Below are 17,015 nucleotides of genomic sequence, written 5' to 3'. Positions count from 1 at the left end.
ACCTGCAGGGTAATTTATGGCCCCGGGCGGCAGCGCTGGCTGTCTCCCTTCCCTCCTATCTGCAGCCGCTCCCTCCGCTCCCTCCGCTCCTCTCCCGGGGCCGGGGATGCTCCGGCCCGGCCCGGCCCGGCCCGGCTGCCCCAGACCAGAGCTCGCTCCTTCCCGGGCAGTTCTTTCACCCTCTTGGCTCATTCATCCACAGGGACAAACCCGGAGCCTTCCTGGAAATCCGGGCTGGAATTCCCCCGGTTCCAGCTGGCGGGGGTGAATCCGTGCCGAGCTCCTGGGGCGCATCCCGAGCTGCTGCGCCCTCCGGGGGGCTCCGGGGGGTTGGATCCCCTCAGCAGCCGGGGATGAGGGCAGGGGGCCGGCAAGGGGCTGGGTGGGCTCGTCCAGGGAGATCAGCCCGGATTTGGGGCCGCCACCCTCCCTGGGGAGGTTCTGGGCGCTGGGTCTGCCCCGGGCAGGAGCCGCAGCCGATTTTATCAATCATTTATCAATGGTTTATCAATCGTCATTGAACCCAGCAGCTCCAGGCTCCTTCCAGCCAGCGGGGAGGGACCGGGGTCTGCCGGACAATTCCTGCTGCAGCAGCGGCGGCTCCATCCCCGCCCCGGGGCTCTGGGGGCAGCCCGGGGCTCCCCACATCCCTGAGCCAGCATTCCCAGGGCTCAAAAAGGATTTTTACCTGGCCCCAGGAGCCGCTCCAAGGGCTGGGAATGCCCCGTGTCACCTGCAGCTCCTTCCAAAAAAGAACAACAAAAAAAAGTGGCAGGGGCTGCTTTTCCCCAGGGCCAGCTCAGGAGCGGGGCTCCATCTCCTCGAGGTGACCGGGGGCTCTCCCGAGGCTGTTCCCGCAGCCAAGGGCAGCTTTGGGGTGACACAAACTTTGCCCCAGGGGTCCCTTCCTGCACTCCAAAAGCGCCTTTTTCACCTTTTTCCCCCCCTCCATTCTCGGTGCTCCGAGCGCCGCTGGATCCGCCCCGTCCCCAGGACCCGCCGGCCGCCCTAATGGGAGTCAGCGGGGAATTTGGGGGATCAATCGCGGGCAATTAGCGCGCCCCGGAAGCGGGGGGGCGGCGGAGGGGTCCCCCCGGGAGGCTCCCGGTGCCGGGGAATGGGAAGGCTGGGACGGAGCCATGCGGGAAGTGACGCCTGGGGAGCTGCGGCCGCGTTTGGCACGGGCAGGGCCCGGCCCGGCAGCCGAGAAATGGAAGCGCCGGGGGGGCTCAGGCGGGGCTGGGGCTGGCGAAGCCCCCACGGGCCACCGACCCCCCCCGCGGCCGGGCTGCTGCAGGGAGGGGCTGGGCTGGGGGGAAAGCGGGGGGTGGGAGCCCCCCAGGAGTGACCCCCATTATCTGTGACCCCCCCCATTATCTGTGACCCCGATATCTGTGACCCCCGATGTCTGTGACCCCCATTATCTGTGACCCCCCCCATTATCTGTGACCCCCGATATCTGTGACCCCCCGATGCGTGTGACCCTCCAGTGTCTGTGACCCCTCCCCAATGTCTGTGACCCCCCATTATCTGTAACCCTGATATCTGTGACCCCCGATATCTGTGACCCCCGATATCTGTGGCCCCCCCCCCAGTGTCCGTGACCCCCCGGTCCCTCGGTGCCTCCCCTGTCCCCGTTCCCAGCCGAGGGGCCCCGCGCTGTCCCCCCGTTCCCGGGGCTCTGCCCGGGGCGCAGGAGGCAGCGGGGGCTCCCTGACCCCGGCCAGTGGTGGCTCCACAAAGCCCCGGGTTGTTCCCTCTGGTTGTCCCCCCGGGTTGTTCCCCCTGGTTGTTCCCCCGGGTTGTTCCCCCTGGTTGTTCCCCCTGGATTGTTCCCCCGGATTGTCCCCCCAGGTTGTCCCCCCCTGGCCAGCCCTGCGAGGCACAGCAAAGCGGGGGGAGGCGCTTCCAGGGATTCCTGCGGGCCCGGGATGCTCCGGGCGGATCCTGTGCCCCGAAGGGCTGCGCATCCTGGGGGGGCACAGCGTCCCCCACCCATCCCATTGATCCCATCCCATCCCACTGATGCCATCCCATGGATCCCATCCCACTGATCCCATTGATCCCACTAATCCCATCCCAGGGATCCCATCCCATCCCATCCTGCGAGGGAATGAGTGGGACAGGAACAGGGACAGACACATGGACAGAGACAAGGGCACGGACAGACACAGGGACACGGACAGGGACAGGACACGGACAGACACAGGGACAGACACAGGGACAGGACAGGGACACGGACAGACACACGGACAGACACACGGACCCGGGCGGGCTCCCGGGGCGCGGCTGTGCCCGGGCCCGGCGCTGGGCGCGGCCTCGCCCCCGGCCAGGGCCGATCGATGGATGCCGAGCCTCGGAGCGGGATCAGAGGGACCCGCCGGGGTCACCGGGCGCGGACAAGCACCTGGGACAGATTGCACGGAATGAACAAGCAGTGAAGGGCGCTGGGACAGCCCGGAGCCCGCGCTGACCCCCGCGGTGTCCCTGGAACGGGATGCCCGGCCCGGCCGCACCGGCGGCACCGGGGCCCGCGGAGCCCCCGCGGCGGCGGAAGCGGCCCCGGCCCCCGAGCAGCCGGGGAGAGACACTGAGGGGCCTTTGTCCGGCACCGGGGGCTGCGGCCGGGAGGGCAGGATCTGTGCGGGGAAGGCAGGATTTGTCCTGGGAGGGCAGGATCTGTCCCGGGGAGGGCAGGATTTGTCCCGGGAAGGGCAGGATTTGTCCCGGGGAGGGCAGGATTTACCCAGAAGGGCAGCATTTACCACGGGAAGGGCAGGACCTGTCCTGGGAAGGGCAGGATTTGCCCTGGGAAGGGCAGGATTTGTCCTGGGAAGGGCAGGATTTGTCTGGGAAAGGCAGGATTTATCCCGGGAGAGTAAGACTTGTCCCAGAGTGGGAAGGAATGGAGGGATTTGGGGGATTTGGGAGGATTTTGAAGGATTTGGGGTCCCCCCTCCAGGCCGGCTTTCCCAGCCCCTGTGCCCCCCTTTCTCCCCTCCAGGGCGTTAAACCCGAGCCGGGTTGGGAAGGAAATGAAACCTGCGCAGTCCCAGAGCCCGCGGCCGGGCCGGGGCAGAGGCTCAGGCAGGGATCGGGCTGGGATTCATTAAGTCATTAACTCGCTTTTAATTGCAGCCCTTTCTGGGGACGCCGTTTTACCTGCGGCAGCCGGGAGGGTGGCACCGCGCTGTCCCCGCGCTCCGGGGATGTCCCCAAGCCCCGGGACCGCAAATCCCCTGCGAGCCCGAGGAAGAGGAGGATGGGGAAAGGTGGGAACCGGGGGGGCTGCGGGGTTTGGGGGGGGATGCGGGGTTTGGGGGGATGCTGAGGGGTTTGGGAGGGGATGCGGGGTTTGGGGGGCTGAGGGGTTTGGGGGGGCTAAGGGGTTTGGGAGGGGATGCGGGGTTTGGGGGGGGCTGTGGGGTTTGGGAGGGGATGCGGGGTTTGGGGGGCTGCGGGATTTGGGGGGTGCTGCCCTTTTCCCTGGCCCGACCCCAATTTCCTTGGAGCTGGCAATTCCCAGCCCCCGGAGCCTTCCCGGATAACGCGGCCGGTTCCAGCCGGCGGAGGAAACGCGGCCGAGGGCCGGTGGGCACCGGGGAGGAGCGAGACGCCCCGGCGGGGAGCCGGGCTGGCAGGACGGGCCGGCCCCGGTCCCGGTCCCGGTCCCGGTCCCGGTCCTGGTCCCGGTCCCGCTCCCGCTCCCACCGCGGCTCTGCCCAGCCCGGCACGGCGGGCTCAGCTCGGGGCTGCACCCCGCGTCACGGCCACTCCCCGGTGACATCGGCGACAATCCCGCCGCTCCCCAAAGCCCCGCGATCTCCCCGCACCGGGGCCGCGCGGGGGTCCCGGTGCCCCCGGGGGGATTTTTGGCTCCCGGGCGAGGCGGGTGCCGCTGTCTGGGCGGAAGGCAGGCTGGCTTTAAAGCGGATTAATTGAGCAGCCCCGCGGACAGAGCTCAGAATGCAAACAGCGCTAATTCGATTTGCCCGAGTTGCAAATCGCGGCAGGGAACTCGGCCGAAATCACATTAGGGCCGCTCCCGCCCCGAGCCGCGTCCTCGCAGGGCCTTCATGCAGCTTCGCTAATTGAATTGAAACGCTTATTGAGCTTAATTCGGGCTTGGGCCGGGCGTGGGGCTGGGCTGGGACCCCCGGGAAGGGCTGGGACCCCCAGGAAGGGCTGGGACCCCCCGGGCTGGGCTGGGACCCCCAGGAAGGGCTGGGACCCCCCTGGACTGCTCTGAGACCCCCCCCCCGGGCTGGGCTGGGACCCCCGGAGGCCGGGGTGGGTGGGAGTGGGCTCAGCCCAGCCCCACCCCGGATTTGGGGCGGACAAAGCCCAAATCCTGCCTCCCCCCGGCCCCGGCGCTTCGGTGCTCGGGAGCGGGGCAGGAGAAGAGGACGCGCTTTGTTCGCAGCCCGGGGCACAACGAGCCCTTCTGAGCGCCCGCGGCCGCCAGGAAATGTCCCCCAAAACCGGCCCGGGGGGCTCGGGGGGGGCCCGGTCACCCAATAAAGGGGTTGCAGCGCTGGTTCGGGGTGCGGGTCTGCTGCCGTCCCCAGGAACGGGCTCCCAGCTCGGTTTTGGGGTGCAATACCACAGCCATCCCAAAATCGTGTTCCCTGTTCGTTTTTGGGGTGCAATCCCGCAGTTATCCCCAGGAATGGAATCCCAGCTCGGTTTTGGGGTGCAATCCCACAGTAATCCCCAAGAACAGGGTTTCAGCTCAGTTTTGGGGTGCAATCCCACAGCCATCCCAAGATCGGGCTCCCTGCTCGTTTTTGGGGCTCCCCATGGCCCCTGGGGATGGGGGAGCTCGTCCCGGGGGAACGGGAATGGGGACGGGAATGGGATGGGAATGGGAAGGGGAACAGGAACGGGGACAGGAAGGGGAATGGGATGGGGTTGGGAATGGGATTGGGAACTGGGAATGGGGACGGGAATAGGATGGGAGTGGGGATGGGGAGAGCTCATCCCGCATGGGAACGGGAACAGGAACGGGAATTGGAATGGGAACTGGAATGGGAATTGGAACGGGAGCAGGCAACATGAACCCGGCACGAGCGAGGAGCGGAGCTCAGGGGGTGCAAATCCCGACCCCCAAATCCCAGATTTAACGGGATGTTCCCTCCTGGATCCCGCACCCAAAGGGGTCACCCGGCAGCGGAACCCGGCGCGGGGCTGCGGTGGGGTTTTTTCCCTTTTCCCCCGTTTTTCGGGATTGCCGGAGCCAAAGGGAGAGCGCTGCTTCCCTCTAGCGGCTCCGGGGACGGGAGGGGATCTGAAATATCCGAAATATCCACGGGAATCTGTCACTGCAGAGGGGATCCCGTCCATGCGTGGAAACAACCTCAAATATCCACGGAAATACCTGAGATATCCACGGGAATCTGTCACTGGAGAGATTCCCACCAATGCAAGGAAATATCGCAGATATCCCTGGAAATTTCTCGTTTTGGGGAAGGGATCCCAGAAATGCATGGGAATCTCTCAGATACCCCTGGAAATCTCTCGTTTTGGGGAAGGGATCCCAGAAATGCATGGGAATATCTCAGATATCCCTGGAAATCTCTCGTTTTGCTCCCTCCAACGCACGGAATCAGCTCCGGGCGGGGTCAGGCTCTGCCCAGCGCTGCCAGGACCAGGAACCATGCCCAGAAATTAGCCACGAGTGCCGCCTCGGCAGGAGGGAGAGCTGCCCACGGAGGGTGGCGGGGCAGGGGCCGGGAGGGGTCTGGGGTCCGTGTCCCACCCGCTCCAGGTGACGCTGCCTGGGCAGGTGGCCCTGCCTGTGGGGCCTCCAGAGGTCCCTGCCCCGCTCTCCTGGGGGCGGGCAGTGCTCGTGTCCCGTGTCCCGTGTCCCGTGTCCCGTGTCCCCGTACGCCCCCCACGTGCCACCCCCCGCCAGGACTACATCTCCCAAGAGCCCCAGCGCGCAGCGCGCCGCCCCAGCCAATAGCGCGCGGCCTTGCTCAGCCGGCACGCCGCCGCGGGGCACACCGGGAGCTACAGGCGGGCCCGCAGCGGGCGCGGCAGCTGAGAACTGCATATCCCAGCGGGCCACGGGAGGCGCGGGCCAATGAGGAGCGCGCGTCTTGGCGCGGCGCGCAGGCGCGCTGAGGGGGGCGGCCGGGGCTTCATGTGGAGGTCAGCGGCGCGGCGGGAGCGGCGGGCGGGAGGGCGGCGGTGGGTCCGGGAACGGGGAACCGAACCGGGCTGAGCCGAGCCCTGAGAGGGGCGGGCAGGGTGGACACAGCGAGGCCTTGGCCCCTGGGCTGCCCGTGCTGGGGGCGAGCGGGGCGGGGAGGCCTGAGGGGCGCGGGGGCCCTGGAGGGGCCCGGGTGCGGCGGGGCCCGAGCCCGGGGCCGGAGAGCCCGGGGCCGGAGAGCCCGGGGCCGAGGCGTCTGTGGGGCAGAGGGAGCCCCCGGTGCGGCTCGGGGCTCGGGGCAGGGGGTACAGGCAGGTTTAGGGCTCTGGGCAGGGGGCACAGCCGGGTTTGGGGCTCTGGGCAGGGGGCACAGCCGGGCTGGGGGCTCTGGGCAGGGGGCACAGCCCGGTTTAGGGCTCTGGGCAGGGGGCACAGCCGGGTTTAGGGCTCTGGGCAGGGGGCACAGCCGGGTTTAGGGCTCTGGGCAGGGGGCACAGCCGGGCTGGGGGCTCTGGGCAGGGGGCACAGCCGGGTTTAGGGCTCTGGGCAGGGGGCACAGCCGGGTTTGGGGCTCTGGGCAGGGGGCACAGCCGGGTTTAGGGCTCTGGGCAGGGGGCACAGCCGGGTTTGGGGCTCTGGGCAGGGGGCACAGCCGGGTTTAGGGCTCTGGGCAGGGGGCACAGGCGGGTTTGGGGCTCTGGGCAGGGGGCACAGCCGGGCTGGGGGCTCTGGGCAGGGGGCACAGCCGGGTTTAGGGCTCTGGGCAGGGGGCACAGCCGGGTTTGGGGGCTCTGGGCAGGGGGCACAGCCGGGCTGGGGGCTCTGGGCAGGGGGCACAGCCGGGTTTGGGGCTCTGGGCAGGGGTCCCAGCCGGGCTGGGGGCTCCGGGCAGGGTCAGCCCGGCTCGGTGTGACCCCTCTGGGCGTTTCAGGAGGGCTCTGGAGCGGGGGCTGCAGCGCTGACATGGCTGCCAAGGTGTTCGAGAGCATCGGGAAGCTCGGCCTGGGCTTGGCCGTGGCAGGAGGAGTCGTCAACTCCGCCCTCTACAACGGTGAGGGGGGCCCTGGGCCTCGTTTGTGTTCCTGTGCACACCCTGCCTTGTTTGGGCTTTTATTGCTGATAAAAACAGGCTGAGGGCCGGCAGTGCCACGAGCCCTGGGGGCCCTGCCGCTCCTCCTGCAGCTCCTCTTTGCTCCTAACCACGCTGTTAATTAATCCGTGCTGCTAACGAGGCGGCAGCACCCCCCTGAGAGCTCTCTCCCCCCCGCAGTGGACGCGGGGCACAGGGCTGTGATCTTCGACCGCTTCCGGGGCGTGCAGGACGTGGTGGTGGGCGAGGGCACCCACTTCCTGATCCCCTGGGTGCAGAAACCCATCATCTTCGACTGCCGCTCGCGGCCCCGCAACGTGCCCGTCATCACGGGCAGCAAAGGTGGGTCGGGGGGCTCGGGGGGCTCGGCTTTGTCCCTCTGCAGCTGCAGGCCTCGAGGGCACGATGTGGAGCAGGGGCCAGGAGCTGAGCGAGGGCACCGCGGTGCGGGGTGAGGGCGGGCAGGGGTGGCCTGGAGGGTCCCTCTGTGGGCACAGGGACCCCAGCCCAGCTGTGCCACCTGCTCAGGTGGCCCTGAGGTCCCTGCCAGCCCCAGCTGTGCCACCCGCTCAGGTGGCCCTGAGGTCCCTGCCAGCCCCAGCTGTGCCTGGAGCACTCAGGAGTGGTTTGGTCACTTTAATAAAGAGCGGCTCAAGGAAGGTTTTGGTCCTGAATATTTGGGGTTGGAAGGGGCCTCTGGAGATCCCCCAGTGGTGACCCCACACGTCCCAGAGTGACACGGGAATGGTTTGAGGGGTTTAATAAAGGACATCAAGGTTCAAGAGCTCCTCTTTGGGTCCCAGATGTTTGGGGCTGGAAGGGACCTCTGGAGATGCTCCTGTCCCGAGCGTTCCCTGGCTCTGGAGACCCCACGAGCCCCAGAGTGACACGGGAAGGGTTTCATGGCTTTGACCAAAGAACTCTTCCTTTGGTGCTGTGAGTCACCAAATCCTGAGCAGCTGGGGCTGGGAGGGACCTGTGGAGCTCACCTGGGGCAGGTGACACGGGTGGGGCTGGGATTGTCCCTCTGGAGCAGCACAGAGCTGGACCCCAAAGGGGAGCAGGGCAGCAAAACCAGCTCATTTTTCATGACAAAGTGCAGCCCTGGGGGCTCAGTGCAGCCCTGGGGGCTCAGTGCAGCTCCCGTGCAGCCCTGGGGCTCAGTGCAGCCCTGGGGGCTCAATGCAGCCCTGGGGGCTCAGTGCAGCTCTGTGCAGCCCTGGGGGCTCAGTGCAGCTCCCGTGCAGCCCTGGGGCTCAGTGCAGCCCCGGGGCTCAGTGCAGCCCTGGGGGCTCAGTGCAGCTCTGTGCAGCCCTGGGGGCTCAGTGCAGCTCCCGTGCAGCCCTGGGGCTCAGTGCAGCCCCGGGGCTCAGTGCAGCCCTGGGGGCTCAGTGCAGCTCCCGTGCAGCCCTGGGGGCTCAGTGCAGCCCTGGGGGCTCAGTGCAGCTCCCGTGCAGCCCTGGGGGCTCAGTGCAGCTCCCGTGCAGCCCTGGGGGCTCAGTGCAGCCCTGGGGGCTCAGTGCAGCTCCCGTGCAGCCCTGGGGGCTCAGTGCAGTTCCCGTGCAGCCCCGGGGCTGAGTGCAGCTCTGTGCAGACCTGCAGAACGTGAACATCACGCTGCGGATCCTGTTCCGGCCGGTGACGGCGCAGCTGCCGCGCATCTTCACCAGCATCGGCGAGGACTACGACGAGCGCGTGCTGCCCTCCATCACCACCGAGATCCTCAAGTCCGTGGTGGTGAGCACGGCCCGGGCTCTCCTGGCAGGGACTGGGGAGCGGGAGTGCCCTGGGATCGTGGAGTCCCAGCCTGGTTGGGTGGGAGGCACTGGAAGCTCGTCCAGCTCCAGCCCTGCCGTGGGCACTTCCAGGGCTGGGGACTCCAGACCTCCCTGGGAGCCCTTTCCATGGGGCAGTTCCTGCTGCTGTCCTCGCTGGTGCAGCCTGGGGCTGTGTCCGGTCACTGCCCGCTCCCAGCAGTGTCCATCCCGTCCCATCCTGTTCCCAGCGGTGTCCATCCCATCCCCAGAGGTGTCCATCCTGTTCCCAGCAGCATCCATCCTGTTCCAGCTGTTCCCAGCGGTGTCTGTGCCGTTCCCAGCAGTGTCCATTGTGTTCCATTCCATTCCCAGCAGTGCCTATCCCATTCCATCCCATTCCCAGCAGTGTCCATCCCGTTCCACACTGTTCCCAGCAGTGTCCATGCTGTTCCTGCCGTTCTGTCCCGTTCCCAGCAGTGTCCATCCTGTTCCATGCCGTTCCCAGCAGTCTGTCCCGTTCCCAGCAGCATCCATCCTGTTCCAGCTGTTCCCAGCGGTGTCTATCCCGTTCCCAGCAGTGTCCATTGTGTTCCATTCCGTTCCCAGCAGTGCCTATCCCATTCCCTGCCATTCCCTCCTGTTCCCAGCAGTGTCCATGCCACTCCCAGCAGTGCCTATCCCATTCAATCTCATTCCATCCCGTTCCATGCCGTTCTTGCTGTTCCATCCTCTTCCCAGCAGTGCCCATCCCGCTCCTTAACCATTCTGTGCCGTTCCTAGCAGTGCCCATCCCATTCCATCCCATTCCCAGCAGTGCCCATCCCATTCCATCCCGTTCCCTGCCGTTCCCAGCAGTGCCCATCCCATTCCATCCCGTTCCCTGCCGTTCCCAGCAGTGCCCATCCCATTCCATCCCGTTCCCTGCCGTTCCCAGCAGTGCCCATCCCGTTCCCTAACCGTTCCGTGCCGTGCCGTTGCAGGCGCGCTTTGACGCGGGCGAGCTGATCACGCAGCGGGAGCTCGTGTCCCGGCAGGTCAGCGAGGACCTCACGGAGCGCGCGGCCACCTTCGGCCTCATCCTGGACGACGTGTCCCTGGTGAGCTCTGCCTGCCCGGCCCGGGGGGATCCCGGTGCCCAGAGCCTGCTGGGAGGGACACTGGGACACTGGGACACGTGTGGCTGACTGTGGAGTGACACTTGGACACGTGTGGTTGTTTTTGGAGGGACGTCGTGGTCACAGCTCTGCTGTTGTCCCCGTGACCTGGGGCAGCCCTTGGTGGCCTCAGCCCTCCCTGTGCAGGGCTTCTGTGGCCCCACAGGAGCTGCTGAGGGGGATGGATTGGGCTGCAGGTGCTTTGGGATTGGGCAGCAGCTCCACAGGCACCCCTGGAAGCACCAGGAGGGAGAATTCCCGGTGGGACAGCAGAAAATTCCCGGTGGGACAGCAGAAAATTCCCGGTGGGACAGCAGAACATTCCCCCTGGTTCCTCTGCTGCGATATCCAAGGAGGGAGCCCTGCCCTCCAGCTCCCTCCAGAAATGAAATTTATCCTGCTGGGAGCAGGAAGCCCCTGCAGAGGGTGACTTTGTTTCTGCCAAAGGGGACTTTGGACACTTTGTTTCTGGAGCTTTCCCCTGGGGTCGGGTGTGGGGTTGGGTGGGATTTCACTCAGGGCTCTGGGTCTCTGTGCCCACCCCGGTGTCGCCGTGGCAGCAGAGCTGCTGGCAGCTGTCCCTGCTGTGACCTGCTTGTGTTTTGCCCCCAGACCCACCTGACCTTTGGCAAGGAGTTCACGGAGGCGGTGGAGATGAAGCAGGTGGCGCAGCAGGAGGCCGAGCGCGCCCGGTTCATCGTGGAGAAGGTACCTGCTCCTTCTGCAGCTTTGGGGCTGCCTCTGCTGTCCCCTCCCCTCTCCAGGGGTTTTTCCTGGAATATCCTGGGCCAGCCTCCCTGGAGTGCTGATCAGAAATGAATTTTCCCCAATATCCAACGTAACCCCGGCTGGAGAGGCTCCTCCTTCCACCCCACGGCTGATTGCAGCCGTGCTCGCTGTGCTCCTGGGTCATCCCAGGTTTCCTCCCGGGTCATCCCTGCTTGGATCCACTCTGGAGCTTCTCTGGGAGTCTCCAGCAGCACAGTGGGGTTTTCATCTCTTGTGTCAGCTCACATTTCAGCTGCCTGCAGACCTCTGGGTTTGGGAGCATCCCCAGGGAGCTGCCAAACAACGGGGCTCTCCGGGTGGGATGGATAGCCTGAAAATCACCAAAATTCAGCTTGAAATTGCCTTTTTTCCTTTTCCCACAGTAGGCAAATTGGTTATTTTTTATCCCAGTTTAAAGAGCACCGTGCTAAACCAAAACCCTTCTAGCTGCCCTGGCCGGGGGAAGCCCCGTCCGTCGGTCTGTCCGTCCGTCCATTCCCGTTGCCCTGCTCTCCCACAGGCCGAGCAGCAGAAGAAGGCAGCTGTGATCTCTGCCGAGGGCGACTCCAAGGCCGCGGAGCTGATTGCCAACTCGCTGGCCACGGCGGGGGACGGGCTGATCGAGCTGCGCAAGCTGGAGGCGGCCGAGGACATCGCGTACCAGCTCTCGCGCTCGCGCAACATCACCTACCTGCCCTCGGGACAGTCCGTGCTGCTGCAGCTGCCCCAGTGAGCCAGCCTGCCCGCCCAGGGAAACACCAGAAAAAAATCATTGCGACTTCCTCGCGGAGGAAACGGAAATTTGGAAATTGGAGGGATTTTTTGGGGGTTTTTTTTTGGATGGGTAATCAAATAAAAGTGAACGCTCGCGACTGCCGGCCTGCGGTTCCTCCCCTGTGCGGTCTCAGCGCTGCCCTCGGGGACTCTGGATCTGGGAGTTCAGGAAAATTTGGGAGTTCAGAAAGTGAGATTTGGGGATTGCCCCTTTCTGGGCAGGTGGAGCAGCGGGAGCAGAGATTTCCTGGGATGGAGCCCAGGTGAGTCCCTGGCCACGGGCGCGGCATCGATCAGGGCTCAGAGCTGCCTCAGTGCCTTCAGGCTGGCTGGGGCTGCCCCCACCTGCTGCCCCTGGGCTGGACAGGGGTGCTCAGGGCCCTCAGCCATGCCAGGCCTCCCAGGTGTCACCTGAGAGCCTGGGGACACCTCAGCTCAGGGCCCTCAGCCATGCCAGGCCTCCCAGGTGTCACCTGAGAGCCTGGGGACACCTCAGCTCAGGGCCCTCAGCCATGCCAGTGCTCCCAGGTGTCACCTGAGAGCCTGGGGACACCTCAGCTCAGGGCCCTCAGCCATGCCAGTGCTCCCAGGTGTCACCTGAGAGCCTGGGGACACCTCAGCTCAGGGCCCTCAGCCATGCCAGGCCTCCCAGGTGTCACCTGAGAGCCTGGAGAGCCTCAGCTCAGGGCCCTCAGCCATGCCAGGCCTCCCAGGTGTCACCTGAGAGCCTGGGGACACCTCAGCTCAGGGCAGGGGCTCTGTGGGGCTGAGAGGAGCAGAGATTCCCTCTGGGGAAACCCTTCTGGGACTGTGGATCTCCTCCCTCCCCCTGAGCTGTCGCTGTCCTGCCCCGTGGGCTCCTGTGCCAGCCCCTCGCTGCTCCAGGGGCAGAAATCCTCAGTGCTCTTTTCCCAGGGAAGGGGAGTCGTGAGGAGGGAGAGATTGTGTAACCAGCCTTCAATAAATGTCACAGTCCCAAGGCTGGCACCCTGGGTCGTTGTTTTTTTGTGCTGCTGTCTCAGAAGTGAGGGTTGGGCTCGTGGGGCACGGCTGCTGCTCGGGCTGGGAAAAGTCCTGGCAAGGAGGGATCCATCCTGACCCCTCCAGAGCCTGGGATGTGAGCCTGCCTGGATTGCTGTCTCCAGGTAAGAGTACCTGGGGCACTGAAAGGGCACCTGGCCCTGCTGCAGCCGGGCTGGAGCTGCCCCAGGTGGGGCAGGGCCCAAACCCGGGACAATTCCTGCCCCGGAGCCAGCTGGGATCATCCCCCAGGTGGGGCAGGGCCCAAACCCGGGACAATTCCTGCCCTGGAGCCAGCTGGGATCATCCCCCAGGTGGGGCAGGGCCCAAACCCGGGACAATTCCTGCCCTGGAGCCAGCTGGGATCATCCCCCAGGTGGGGCAGGGCCCAAACCCGGGACAATTCCTGCCCCGGAGCCAGCTGGGATCATCCCCCAGGTGGGACACGGACAATTCCTGCCCCGGAGCCAGCTGGGATCATCCCCCAGGTGGGACACGGCCCAAACCCGGGACAATTCCTGCCCCGGAGCCAGCTGGAATCATCCCCCAGGTGGGGCAGGGCCCAAACCCTGCCCTGGAGCGCTGGCAGCTCGGGGAGAGCAGGAGATGCGAGGAGTTTCCTCACGGCTTCCTTTGTGCCTGAGGGGATCCAGGAAAGAGCAGGAATCAGCAGGAAAGAGCAGGAATCAGCAGGAAAGAGCAGGAATCAGCAGGAAAGAGCAGGAATCATGTGGAAAAGAGCAGGAATCAGCAGGAAAGAGCAGGAATCACGTGGAAAAGAGCAGGAATCATCAGGAAAGAGCAGGAATCACGTGGAAAAGAGCAGGAATCAGGTCCCAGGTCAGGCTGGGAGAAGGGCAGCGACACTCAGGGCCGAGTTTGGGCTCAGCATTCCTTGCTGGCAGCGGGGTGGGCTCCTCCTGGAGCTCTTTTCCCTCAGAACTGCACAATTCCAGCAGTGCCCAGCTCCAGGGGAGCCTCGGGAAGAGGGGCTGGGCGAGGCCAGGGCTCCAGTTAAACCAGTTTGTCCCTCAGCAGCCGAGGAGCCTTCCTGCCCTCTTTGATGCTGTGTGAGCAGAGGTTTCTGCCCCTTTTCCACGGGACAGAAACATCCAGCACCTGCTGTGGTGACGTTGGCATTTAATGATTGCTCCACACGGACTTTAGAACTTCCCTGCTGGGGAATCTGTACTGTGCTTAAATTAAAAAGTCACAAAGCCAAGGCTAGCCAAAGAGGAATTTAATTTTTTGGTGTTTTTTGTGCAGAGGCTGCTGGCTCTGGTAGTGCATGATGGAGCTGCCAGCACTCCCCAGCACAGGAGATGCTGCTGCCTGGAGACAATTCATCTTCAATTGTGCTTCCACACCGGCCTGGGAAAGGGAACAGGAATTTCCTCTGCTGGAACTTCTCCTCTGCAGTGGCACTGGGCTCGTGGTGGCTCCCAGGGCTTCCTGTGGCAGAACCCAGCAGGAAAATCCCTTTGTTCCCCTTCTGCTTCCTGCCTGTTGCTCCAGGGCATCCTGAGCAGATCTGGAGGATAAACCTGGGCCTGGCTGGGCTGCACAGCCGGAGGCGCCAGCCCTGCCCGTGCCTCAGTTTCCCTTTCCAGCATCCTTGAGCAGCTCCGAGGGCTCCTCTCTTTTGGGGAAGGAGGAATTGTCCCAAAGGTGTCAGGTGCTGCCCGGTCCAGGCTGTGCCCACGGCAGAACTGGCAGCACTTGGAGACCTCACAAACCACGGGGCACAGGGTGAAGGAGTTTCCTGAGAATCCTCCCGTCAGGATCTGGGATGAGGAGCCCAGAGCTGCTCCAGGAGGAGTTTTCCTGAGAATCCTCCTGCCAGGAACTGGGATGAGGAGCCCGGAGCTCCCAGGCAGGCCCCTGAGCAGCACGGCTCCCGTGGGAGCAGCACGGCTCCCGCAGCCCTGCAGGGCTGGGCACTGCCAGAACATTCCAGCCCTAAAAGCCGAGTGGGACCGGGAGCAGGCAGAGCCCCGAGCCTGCCCAGGGCCTCGGCTGGGGACAGCTGTGTCCCTCTGAGCGAGGGCATCTGTGCCCCTGAATGAGATCTGCTCATTTCTGAGTGAGATCTGTCCATTTCTGAGTGAGATCTGCTCATTTCTGAGAGAGATCTGCTCATTTCTGAGAGAGATCTGCTCATCTCTGAGTGAGATCTGCTCATTTCTGAGAGATCTGCTCATCTCTGAGATCTGCTCATCTCTGAGTGAGATCTGCTCATCTCTGAGAGAGATCTGTGCTCCTCTGCTGTGCGCTATCCCTCAGCTCCCACATTTGGACACGGGGCTCTGCTTCCTGTGCCTTCACCTCCCAAGGAACAAAAAATCCCAATTTTTCTTCTTCCTTCCCTCTCCCAGGCAGGGAACTCCAGCCCATCCTCACAGTTATCCAGCAGCAGCAGCGCCGTTTTTCCTGCAGGAGCTGCAGCGCCCGGGGCTGAGCTGGAGCAGCGTCCAGGCACCCCAGGGTGACCGGGGCACCGCTTCCAGCAGAGCCCGGGACAGCTCTGAGCGGCCCGGGCAGCACCAGCGCCCCGGGCTGGCTCAGCGCGTCCCCTTCTGCCCCAGGAGCAGCTGCGGCAAGGGGGAAAACGGGGGGCATTGTTCTGGTGCCGCCCCGGGGCCTGCCCAGCCCGCCCTGCCCTTTAACTCCATCCTGAACTTTGCCCTGCCAGCCCCAGTCCGCGCTCGGCACGGGCAGCTCGGGGCTGGCTTTGTGCTCGGGAATCCGGAGCAAGTCAAACCCTCTGGAATTTGGCATTTGTAACTCCGGGGGAGCGAGGGCGCCGAGATTTCCTGGCGGAATCTCAAACCCAGGGCGCCCCGCTGCTGGGGTGGGGGGCACTTGCAGGTGAGGAGACAACGCCCAGGTGGAGATGGTGCACTGAAGGACTGAGGAGAGGAACACAGAGCTGAGAGGAGCCCTCGGGAAACAGCGGCGCTGCCAAAGGGCTCGGTGCCCTTCCCCCTCTGGGCTCCTCTCACTAATTCCTCCGCGGCTGCCAAACCCAAACCACAGCGGCCTGTCCCCTCCTACACAGCCCCAGCAGCGGTTTTGGGGCCGTGGCCGAGGCTCGGCAGCTCCCCAGGGCAGGCGGCACCCGGAGAAGGCAGTGCCAGCCCGGCGAGGGCAGCGGGGGTCCCCTGTGCCCCCGCACCTGCCACCAGCCGCCGGCCAGAGCGGCCGCTCCCTGCGGCACCGCGCTGCAAACGCCACCGCAGGCTGGAGTTGAGCAGCTATCAGCGTGTGAAGGGGAGAGGAAGGTTGGAGCAAGCGGGAGCTGGGGCTTGGCACCGGCTGCTCTGGCTGCTGCGGAGCGCTCCGGGCTGGGCTGAGGGCTCAGGGTCTCACCTGGGCCTGGCTGAGGGGCTCAGAGCATCACCTGAGCCTGGCTGAGGGGCTCTGATCCTCACCTGGGCCTGGCTGAGGGGCTCAGGTCTCGCCCGGGCCCGAGGGGCAGCTCTGAGGGCAGGAGCCATCCCCAGCAGCCCTGAGGGCCCCGGGGCTCTGTGAGGGCTCGCAGCAATGGGCGGGCGGGCGGGCTGAGGGGGAGCCGGGGCGCCCCCCGCTCCATCAACCCCCTCACACGCCGGCCTCACCCCCGCAATCACCGCACCGCACTGATGAGGGTCCTGTCGCTAATTACGGGCGCGGGGTAACGAGCCCGCTCCCTCTCCCCGCGCATGCGCGCCCCCCCCCGCCTCACCTGCGCGCCGCCGCCTCAGGTGAAGCAGCGGCGGGAAAGGGGCGGGCGCGCGGGAACGGCCCCCGGCGGCGCATGCGCACAGCGCCGCCTCCCCCCCGCCCCGGTGTGCGCGCGCCCCGCGGGTGCCCCCGCTCTGCCCGGGCGCGCTCCCGCGCTCCCCTTGCTCTGTGCGCGCCACCCCCCAGCCCGCCGTCACCCGTGCGCGCTCCCGCGCCTGCCGTCCCCGCTGCCCTCGGCCTGTGCCACGGGGTGTTTCCCCCCCGCCACAGCGCGGTCTGTTCCCTCCCCGCCTCCGCGCGCGGGCGCGCTCCCGCACACGCGCACTTACACACTCACCCCCCCCCGCACCCCCAACCCCAGCCTTCCCGGCCCTTCAAGCGCGGCCTCGGCCCGCGCGCGCTCCCGAGGCGCGGGCGCGCTCCCCACACCGCCCGCGCGCGCGCTCCCGCCGCGCACCGGTCCAGGCGCGGGGCGCGCCCCCGACACCCCCCCCCCACCTCCCGCTCGCCACCGAACCCCGCGCGCGCGCGCCCCCGCGAGGACCGGCGGCGGCTGCGGCGGCGGCCACGTAGCG

General features: G+C 66.0%; 1 protein-coding gene and 1 long non-coding RNA gene across 2 annotated transcripts; one reads left to right on the top strand and one right to left on the bottom strand.

Moving 5' to 3' along the window:
- Window positions 1-6,075: 6,075 nt before the first annotated feature.
- On the top strand, window positions 6,076-11,795 carry PHB1 (prohibitin 1). Its single transcript, XM_064399991.1, has 7 exons — window positions 6,076-6,153; window positions 7,086-7,205; window positions 7,425-7,586; window positions 8,839-8,981; window positions 9,982-10,098; window positions 10,768-10,863; window positions 11,444-11,795. Exons 2-7 carry the CDS (start codon window positions 7,118-7,120, stop codon window positions 11,654-11,656), a joined length of 819 nt encoding a protein of 272 aa, XP_064256061.1. The 5' UTR covers window positions 6,076-6,153; window positions 7,086-7,117; the 3' UTR covers window positions 11,657-11,795.
- A 2,147-nt stretch (window positions 11,796-13,942) lies between these two features.
- Window positions 13,943-16,895, bottom strand: LOC135286488 (uncharacterized). Its single transcript, XR_010350772.1, has 2 exons — window positions 16,442-16,895; window positions 13,943-14,169 (listed from the first exon to the last, which is right to left on the bottom strand). It is a non-coding gene; the product is annotated as an uncharacterized LOC135286488 (long non-coding RNA).
- Between the last annotated feature and the right edge of the window lie 120 nt (window positions 16,896-17,015).

This window comes from Passer domesticus, chromosome 27 (assembly GCF_036417665.1).
Source record: "Passer domesticus isolate bPasDom1 chromosome 27, bPasDom1.hap1, whole genome shotgun sequence".
NCBI lineage: Eukaryota > Metazoa > Chordata > Aves > Passeriformes > Passeridae > Passer > Passer domesticus.
Note: the sequence above shows the minus strand (reverse complement) of the source record. Positions and strands in the feature narration are given on the sequence as shown.